Genomic DNA, 10,667 nt, shown 5'->3' with positions numbered 1-10,667 from the left:
CGTGAATGAAGAAATCGTTTATTGCAATTTCCTATAGCCTACCTTACTGAATATTACGCATGGGCTTTGGGCATATTGGATTTCATTCAATATGATAATTAGGCTATGACTGCATTGCTATTGATCTATAACACATACACTAGCCTACACCTATTATGATTAGCCTACATGTTCATACTGGAACGGTGTTATTATCATGAACCTGTTGCATTATATAGGCTTATATAGGCTTATATAATACATTTGGTTCCCTCCCATTACCAATTAAAATTCGGGCGTAGAGACCCAGGAGCGTGCATTCCGTAGCTGTGAGGCGGCGGCGGTGTTCAAGGCGGTGCCTGCCAGGGTCTGTGGCAGCAGTGAGCAGTGGAGAGAGCTCTGTCTGACAGCAGCACCCACTACAGAAATGGCGGAGGGGGAGTTGGACGTCGACTCGCTGATCGCCCGGCTATTAGAGGGTGAGTTAATCAAAGCCTTTATATTCTTTATTTCATATTTCAAATCAAGGCGCTGGCCATTGCGTTGTGGTCTAAAACACTGTTCTTGTAGTGGTTAGTTTACAATAGGAGGCCGTGGTTCGAGGGAAGGAGCGCCCAGAGTTTGAGTGTATAGGACTAGCCGTCAGTTATCACAAACACAGGCACACCTATGCGTTTAACATCCCCTCTTTCTGCCACTAATATTTGCACTCTGCTGGATGTTACAGTTGTACATCAAAGGTTACGGTTGCCGATTAAATAATTTGAAAATAATTTCATTCTAAATAGTTACAATCTGACAAATGATGAATTTTGTTAAATGTTTACAAAGTTGCAAAACTAAAGTGTTTGTTTGGAATTATATACAGACTGTTACTGTCAGGCTGAATTAAAGAATATAGGCTATTTTAGGAAAACAAACGGAGTATTGGGTCAATAACCTCTCTACTCACCAGTGGTGGAAAAAGTACCCAAATGTCATACTTGAGTAAAAGTAAAGATACCTTAATAGAAAATGACTCAAGTAAAGGTGAAAGTCACCCAGTAAAATACTACTTGAGTAAAAGTCTAAAAGTATTTGGTTTTAAATATACTTAAGTATCAAAAGTAAATGTAATTGTTAAAATATACTTAAGTACCAAAAGTAAAAGTATAAATAATTTCAAATCATACAGTGAGGGGAAAAAAGTATTTGATCCCCTGCTGATTTTGTATGTTTGCCCACTGACAAAGACATGATCAGTCTATAATTTTAATGGTAGGTTTATTTGAACAGTGAGAGACAGAATAACAACAAAAAATCCAGAAAAACGCATGTCAAAAATGTTATAAATTGATTTGCATTTTAATGAGGGAAATAAGTATTTGACCCCTCTGCAAAACATGACTTAGTACTTGGTGGCAAAACCCTTGTTGGCAATCACAGAGGTCAGACGTTTCTTGTAGTTGGCCACCAGGTTTGCACACATCTCAGGAGGGATTTTGTCCTACTCCTCTTTGCAGATCTTCTCCAAGTCATTAAGGTTTCGAGCCTGACGTTTGGCAACTCGAACCTTCAGCTCCCTCCACAGATTTTCTATGGGATTAAGGTCTGGAGACTGGCTAGGCCACTCCAGGACCTTAATGTGGTTCTTCTTGAGCCACTCCTTTGTTGCCTTGGCTGTGTGTTTTGGGTCATTGTAATAATAAATAATAATATGCCATTTAGCAGACGCTTTTATCCAAAGCGACTTACAGTCGTGCGTGCATACATTTTTGTGTATGGGTGGTCCCGGGGATCGAACCCACTACCTTGGCGTTACAAGCGCCGTGCTCTACCAGCTGAGCTACAGAGGACCACGAGTGGGTGAGAACCTGTCATGCTGGAATACCCATCCACGACCCATTTTCAATGCCCTGGCTGAGGGAAGGAGGTTCTCACCCAAGATTTGACGGTACATGGCCCCGTCCATCATCCCTTTGATGCGGTGAAGTTGTCCTGTCCCCTTAGCAGAAAAACACCCCCAAAGCATAATGTTTCCACCTCCATGTTTGACGGTGGGGATGGTGTTCTTGGGGTCATAGGCAGCATTCCTCCTCCTCCAAACACGGCGAGTTGAGTTGATGCCAAAGAGCTCGATTTTGGTCTCATCTGACCACAACACTTTCACCCAGTTCTCCTCTGAATCATTCAGATGTTCATTGGCAAACTTCAGACAGGCCTGTATATGTGCTTTCTTGAGCAGGGGGACCTTGCGGGCGCTGCAGGATTTCAGTCCTTCACGGTGTAGTGTGTTACCAATTGTTTTCTTGGTGACTATGGTCCCAGCTGCCTTGAAATCATTGACAAGATCCTCCCGTGTAGTTCTGGGCTGATTCCTCACCGTTCTCATGATCATTGCAACTCCACGAGGTGAGATCTTGCAAGGAGCCCCAGGCCGAGGGAGATTGACAGTTCTTTTGTGTTTCTTCCATTTGCGAATAATCACACCAACTGTTGTCACCTTCTCACCAAGCTGATTGGCGATGGTCTTGTAGCCCATTCCAGCCTTGTGTAGGTCTACAATCTTGTCCCTGACATCCTTGGAGAGCTCTTTGGTCTTGGCCATGGTGGAGAGTTTGGAATCTGATTGATTGATTGCTTCTGTGGACAGGTGTCTTTCATACACGTAACAAGCTGAGATTAGGAGCACTCACTTTAAGAGTGTGCTCCTAATCTCAGCTCGTTACCTGTATAAAAGACACCTGGGAGCCAGAAATCTTTCTGATTGAGAGGGGGTGAAATACTTATTTCCCTCATTAAAATGCAAATAAATTTATAACATTTTTGACATGCGTTTTTCTGGATTTTTTTTCAAATTTTTTTTCAAATAAACCTACCATTAAAATTATAGACTGATAATTTCTTTGTCAGTGGGCAAACGTACAAAATCAGCAGGGGATCAAATACTTTTTCCCTCACTGTATATAAAGCAAACCAGATGGCATCATTTTCTTGTTTTATTTTATTTATGGATAGCCAGGGACATGCTCCAACACTCAGACATAATTTACAAACCAAGCATGTGCTTATTGAGTCTGCTACATCAGAGGCAGCAGGGATGTTCTCTTGATAAGTGTGTGAATTAGGCCATTTTCCTGTCCTGCTAAGCATTCAAAATATAACGTACTTTTGGGTGTCAGGGAAAATGTATGGAGTAAAAAGTATATAATTTTCTTTAGGAATGTAGTGAAGTAAAAGTAAAAGTAGTCAAAAATATAAATAGTAAAGTACAGATACCCCAAAAAACTACTTAAGTAGTACTTTCAAGTATTTTTACTTAAGTAGTTTACACTACTGCTACTCACATATGATAAGAGGTAGAACCCCAATCAATCGATATAGATATCGATTTGTTTTGATGTGCAGAAAAGTGAACAGTCTAGCCTACATAATTAGGTAAGTTACTGTCTCTTTCTGAAGTAGCCTTCCTACTAAAAGGACAACATAGAAGCAAACCACCAAATATCTTTTAAAAACGTAATAAAAAAACGAACAATTGTTGGACTTTTGAACTTGATATACCTATTCAACTGTTGCAAAGAACCCTTCAAAAAATGCTTGCCTATATCACCATATAATGCTTATAATACACTGAATATACTCTGAGTCAGATGCCTAGTATTATATCGCTAAGGAAGTTGGGAAATGACCTTATGTATAGTCATCATAAAGAATTTAAGGAGGGTTGTGCTCTCCTTCTAGCATGGCAATGATTTAGTACTAGCCACAGTGTGATGGACAGGCTTCCCTGTTCACAAGTAGGCACTTTTCACACTGTAAGGTGCATCATATCTACACAGAGTTTAAGTCTCAGCCATTTGGAAAGTCCCTGTTTGTTCAGAAGGTTACATTTTGGCAGTTCTTTCCTAAAGTTAAGAAGCTGATTACTTAAACATGGCAAAAAAAATCGTATTTTATTCTAAGATTTTGTATTATTAATGCAACACAGCATTAGAGTTTTAACCTTAAAGCTACTGCATCAATAATAATATTCTTAAGTACTCCTGACCCGGTAGGTAACCTTTTTTCTTTCTTTCAAAGAAAGCCTATTGTGCCCATAGCCAGTGTTATGAGCAGAGTTAGCTAGGGATGATGTCTCACTGAAGCAAGGCTAAATAAGGGATTTCCAGATAGGTGTGGCTATGTGCTCTTATGAACGAAAGTCAAAGATAGTGTTCTTCCTATGTGTTTTGTAAACCTGTATATGGACCAAAGTACTGATGTACAAACGTTGAATACACACACAGAGACCAACAGATGGACGGACACACACACACACACACACGCACACACATACACACACGCACACACATTTAGTGGAATGTAGTCTCTGGACAAACACAGAGAGAGCGAGAGAGCCAGTAGTGGAGAGGATGGATGTCTGCAGAACAGAGCCAGTTGTGCCCAGAGACTGAGCCAGAGGCAGGCTGCATTTTTGGCCAAGCACTCCGTAGCACTGAGGAAACTCCGATGGGGAAATTGGCCTGATCTGGTCCTAAAGGCTTCCAGGTCTGTGTGTGTGTGTCCCACCAGAGACCTAGCAGGAGGACAATTAGGAGAGCTAACTTCATGCACTACTGCTGGCCCACTTTCTCTCCTGCTGGCAGGAAAAACACTGTCAAGCCATAAAGGTGCAATCCGCAGTTCAAACTACAACAACTCGGGCACCCTGCCACTGTTTTGGTAAACAGCTGAGGGATTGGGCTGGATAAATGTAACTACTCTTAAATTCATAGACGGAGCTATGGATGTAAGGACTGAACGTCCATGATGTCAAAATTATAGTTTCAACCATGTTTTGAGGCTATACAGTGTTTGTTTACCATTACATTGTTTTCAAACCAGTTCATACTTTGGGTTATGATGGAGTATAACAGTTGAACTAAGCTCTTGAGGCATTTATAAGTCCTATTCTTCAAGAATCAATGGGTATTTATCATTAATTTAAACGTCTAAAAATGGATGTACCAATAGCAGATTAACCCTTTTTAATAGGGGTGCAATCAAAAAGTTGGGCCATGGATAGACCCTCGTCTCACACACACACACACACACACACACACACACACACACACACACACACACACACACTATACACACACACACCTAATGAACACGTCCCAGGGTTGGAGGTTCCGGGTTACTCCCTCAAATCGTGGCCTCACCTCTTTAACGTGAGCCCTAGTGCCCCTCAGCTTCCCTCCTCCCAACCCCCCTCTGATCCCTCATTAAATGTAAACAGATGCAGCTGTCCCCCTCTGAGGAATTACCCACACACCCCTTCTGGTGACACAAACAGAAACACACAGCAGCAGCATACTGCACAGTTTTGGAAATTGCCTCTTATGCTTCACATCTGTTGTTCTCTTTCTTCTTTATCTCTCTCTCACATATACCCACTTCTATCAATCAATCTGTCTCTCTCTCTCTCTCTCTCTCTCGCTCTCTCTCACACACACATATACCCACTTCTATATATCTCTGTCTCTGTCTCTGTCTCTGTCTCTGTCTGTCTGTCTCTCTCTCTCTCTCTCTCTCTCTCTCTCTCTCTCTCTCTCTCTCTCTCTCTCTCTCTCTCTCTCTCTCTCACACATATACCCACTTCTATATGTCTCTGTCTGTCTGTCTGTCTCTCTCTCTCTCTCTCTCTCTCTCTCTCTCTCTCTCTCTCTCTCTCTCACACACACATATACCCACTTCTATCTACCCCCCTCTCTCTCTCTCTCTCTCTCTCTCTCTCTCTCTCACATATACCCACTTCTATCTACCTCAACAAGATTCAACAACTGAGACATAAACTGAACAAGTTCCACAGACATGTGACTAACAGAAATGGAATAATGTGTCCCTGAACAAAGGGGGGTCAAAATCAAAAGTAACAGTAAGTATCTGGTGTGGCCGTCAGCTGCATTAAGTACTGCAGTGCATCTCCTCCTCATGGACTTCACCAGATTTGCCAGTTCTTGCTGTGAGATGTTACCCCACTCTTCCACCAAGGCACCTGCAAGTTCCCAGACATTTCTGGGGGGAATGGCCCTCACCCTCCGATCCAACAGGTCCCAGACGTGCTCAATGGGATTGAGATCCGGGCTCTTCGCTGGCCATGGCAGAACACTGACATTCCTGTCTTGCAGGAAATCACGCACAGAACGAGCAGTATGGCTGGTGGTATTGTCATGCTGGAGGGTTATGTCAGGATGAGCCTGCAGGAAGGGTACCACACGAGGGAGGAGGATGTCTTCCCTGTAACGCACAGCATTGAGATTGCCTGCAATGACAACAAGCTCAGTCCGATGATGCTGTGACACACCGCCCCAGACCATGACGGACCCTCCACCTCCAAAATGATCCCGCTCCAGAGTACAGGCCTTGGTTTAACGCTCATTCCTTCGACGATAAACACGAATCCGACCATCATTTTGGCGAAAACCAAACTCTGCATTCCACAGTAAGAACATCATACCAAAGGTCAAGCATGGTGGTGGTGGTGTGATGGTTTGGGGATGCTTTGCTGCCTCAGGACCTGGACGACTTGCCTTAATAGAAGGAACCATGAATTCTGCTCTGTATCAGAGAATTCTACAGGAGAATGTCAGACCATCCGTCTGTGAGCTGAAGCTGAAGCGCAGCTGGGTCATGCAGCAAGACAATGATCCAAAACACACAATCAAGACTACATGAAAATTGCTAAAAAGCAACAAATTGGAAGTTTTGGAATGGCGTAGTCAAAGTCCAGACCTAATCCCAATTGAGATGATGTGGCAGGACTTGAAATGAGCAGTTCATGCTTGAAAACCCACACGTCACTGAGTTAAAGCAGTTCTGCATGGAAGAGTGGCCCAAAATTCCTCCACAGTGACATGAGAGACTGATCAACAACTACAGGAAGCATTTGGTTGGAGTCATTGCAGCTAAAGGTGGCACAACCAGTTATTGAGTGTAAGGGGGCAATTACTTTTTCACACAGGGGAATTGGGTGTTGCATAACTTTGTTTATGAAATAAATATGTAGTTGTTGTGTTATTTGTTCACTTATGTTCCCTTTATCTAATATTAGGTTTTGGTTGAAGATCTGATAACATTCAGTATCACAAATATGCAAAAGTAGAGAAAATTAGAAAGGGGGCAAATACTTTTTCATAGCTCTGTATATCTATCTATCTATCCATCTCATCGACAGACAGACAGACAGACAGACAGACAGACAGACAGACACATTGTGGTTTGTTGATGGTGACAGGCAATAGGCAAGAGCAGGGGGAGCCTGTCTTTCTACTGCATAGCTGCCTAGCTGATCTAGTGACAAGAGTATTGTCTGCTCTCCCTCCTGTTTTATGACTAGAGAAAGACTTCTGGCCCTATTATGTGGAGGTGAAGAAAGCCACAGGAGCAATTTAACAATACTTTAAGATAAGCTACTTTGCTCTCTGTCTGTGTGTTTCTGTCTGTCTGTGCATGTCTGTGTGTTTCTGTCTGTCACAGGAGGTTGGTGGCACCTTAATTGGGGAGGACGGGCTCGTAGTAATGACTGGAGCGGAATCAGTGGAATGATATAAAATACATCAAACACGTGATTTCCAACCTCGGTTCTAAGACCACAGGCATGGGACTGTTCCCGCCATTATTATAAGCCGTCCTCCGGCGTTGTCTGTGCTTCTTCTCAAGCGCGTGTGTGCTTCTTCGTGAGGCCGTGTGTGCTTCTATGTGTGTGTGATGAACTGTTTACATCAGTCCCATGCCTGTGGTCTTTGATGTCACGGCCACACACACAAGAACCGAGGTTGTTTGACATTTGTTCCATCTGCTTTACTGTCAGTCTGTCCCTAAGCCACTGGCCTCCAACAGTATAGTACGATCTTCTGATAGATGGACTCTCTATCTCTCAGGGGGTCTCTCTCATTCTCCATACCATACATATACATTATATTCTCTTGTCACACTCTGTTCTATCTGTGTTATTTAGTGCCTAGTTTTGTACAGGAACGTGAGCATGAAAGCAAGTAATTGGAATTCCAGCCATTGGTGCATGCCTGCTAGGAAAGCATATCCGAGGACAAAATGTAATTGAGCAGTTTCCTATACCACCAGTTTCCTATACCACCAGTTTCCTATACCACCAGTTTCCTATACCACCAGTTTCCTATACCACTAGTTTCCTATACCACCATTAATTTTCATCTTGTGTGTTTTTATGTTTGTTTCAGTTTTACATCTCCCCCTCTCTTCTTCTCGTTAGCTTTATTAGTATGTGTGTAATATGCAAGGGAGCCAGCACTAACTGTTCCACTGCATGTCTCTCTCTCCCTCCCCATCTCTCTCTAGCCCCCATCTCTCTCTCGCCCCCATCTCTCTCTCGCCCCCATCTCTCTCTCTGTATGCCCACATGCCCTAGCTTACCAACAACATCCCAACAGCAGCCTCTCTGTCTCGTTGCCATCACAGGTGGTTTTTTATAGGGCACAAACAACACCATTTCGCCATACATGAGCATGGCAACCTGCAGTTAGAGCTGGAGTCATTTTGTGTTATTCTTGTTTACAGGGTATTAGAGGGGCGTTTTTCTATTCATTAAGTGAACTGAGTTGAGTTGATAGAGCCTTCACTGTGGGGCACAGTGCAGCTATGGGCTATGACCCAAATGGCACCACATTCCTTATATAGTGCAGCACTTTTGACCAGAGCCCATAGGGTGCCATTTGGGATGCAGCCATGCTGTTTGGGTCATTCTAAATGAACCAAAACCTACTTGAGATCCTTACTTACTTGTAATCTTGCGTTGATGTCAATGGAAGATCTACATGAAAATGTACGCATATAAATTACACTCATGGATCACAAGTTGTGTCCAAATCCATTACTAAACTGAGCACAGTACAGTACAGTATACAGAGTATAGCTATGTTTCTTTAGGTGTTGTTATTTTTGTTGATGGGTATGATGGTGCTCTCTGTGAAGGGGTAGAGGATGGATTGATGTTGAGCAATGACAGCGAGGGTGGCGCTCCACTGTTATGGAAACAACAATGGGGGTGCCTGTGTGTGTGGCCCGGGGCGGGCAGCGCGGAGCGTCTCCCCCTGGCACCAGCCATGGAACAGCACTGGGCTCATGGAGGCTTTTCAGCTCGAGAGCTTTTCAGATAAACTGCTCTCATTCTCTAATCTCTCTCTCCCTCTGGCACACATGCTTTTTCTCGCTCGCTCTCTCTCTCGCTCTTCATCATCACTCTCTCTCTTTCTCTATTTTCTCTCCCTCTCCCCTGTTACTTTCTTTTGCTCCACAATGACGGCCATTCACCACGACACTTCACCAATAACAAAGTGCTCTGAAGAAAAACTAAGGAGAACAAAATGTCTGAAATGCCATGGAAGGCAGTTGGGATTTCTGCTTGACATTCTCTCCTGTTCTCGGACCCGGAGTCGAGCCACTGCGTTTCCACTGTGGGGCCATTGTTTTCCATCCCCTGTGTGTGGGAGAGAGGGATGGAGGAGGTATGACGGGAGTGGATGGGGGCAGCTGAGCCAGCCTGGCCTGGTGCCCAATGGGAGAAAGCGAGATGCATGACAACAACAAAGTAGAATGGAGATGGATACTGTTGAAAGGTCCCAAAGGCTATTACCATAGTTGAGCCGTTACACCTGTGGTGGTCCCGAAAAAGCTGCTTGAAATTCAGGAGTTTTGTTAACTCGTGTGAAGAGACTGCAATGTTTTTGTGGAGACTTTAAACCTTGATTGGATGTACAAAAAGCAAATATATTTAATCCGACAATTTATCTGTTAAAACCACACTAAAAAGCATTCCCAGTCAATGTGGTATGTCAGTGTGACATCAGTCTGAGTTGCCCTTGCTGCCACATAGTGAATGGGCTGACATTGTGAATGGCTGACTGCAGCTGACAGGGAATGTATTGTTATGGGCCTCCGTCATCATGGCTGCCAGTGGGGTGAGTTGTTGTTGTTCTTGTCAGATGTTGTTAATTGAACATGGCTAGCTAGTAGCTACAGGGCCGTAGCTACATACGAGGACACCGAGGTCCGGACCTCTGTAATTTATTTGAATGAAATCAAATACAATTTGGGAACTGAGTTGGGGTCTCAACTTACTGTTGCGAGGTAGAATAGTAGAATACACGAGGTGAAATTTCTAACCTTGGTTGTGCATCAGCAGTTTTCCTCTTGTTATAGTATGTCACTCACTGACAGTCACTCAATTAGCCCATGTCAGTAAAAAATGTTTTTTAGATAGCTGGCTAGACTAACTAGACTAATCTTAACTTGTAGTAATCATGGCCCAATTACCAGCCAGGCACACAGGGCACGTGCCCAGGGGCCCTGACCTCCAGGGGGCCCCCATTTGATTTTCTTAGTCACTCTCACTTAGATATTATATTACTGTAACTTGGCATAAGTCATGGCAAAATGTGTAGAATTGCAGGAAATGAGTTGTAAAACTACAACAACAAAAAGTTATGTAAAGCAAATGTATTTGTTTACCTTTTGTTTATAAAATACTTGTTCTGCGAACAAAGCCCTCTGTACGTATTAAATTATAGCTTTTAATCCCAGTGCTGAGTTAATGTTTAGCGGCTAACTGTATAGCTAATAGGCTATGACCGCTATGTGTTTGTAGATCGACTGGCGTGAATGAAGCTACAGCAACTAATGTGATA

General features: G+C 43.3%; 1 protein-coding gene across 1 annotated transcript in view; it reads left to right on the top strand.

Moving 5' to 3' along the window:
• The first annotated feature begins 325 nt into the window (after window positions 1–325).
• Window positions 326–10,667, top strand: part of LOC121554298 (serine/threonine-protein phosphatase PP1-beta catalytic subunit) — a 29,003-nt gene continuing 18,661 nt past the window's right edge. Inside the window, exon 1 of the mRNA XM_041867794.2 lies at window positions 326–458. Within this exon, the coding sequence (XP_041723728.1) occupies window positions 407–458 (52 nt within the window). The 5' untranslated portion in view covers window positions 326–406. The remainder of the gene's footprint in view (window positions 459–10,667) is intronic.

This window comes from Coregonus clupeaformis, chromosome 39, assembly GCF_020615455.1.
Source record: "Coregonus clupeaformis isolate EN_2021a chromosome 39, ASM2061545v1, whole genome shotgun sequence".
In the NCBI taxonomy this organism is placed as follows: Eukaryota; Metazoa; Chordata; class Actinopteri; order Salmoniformes; family Salmonidae; genus Coregonus; species Coregonus clupeaformis.
Note: the sequence above shows the minus strand (reverse complement) of the source record. Positions and strands in the feature narration are given on the sequence as shown.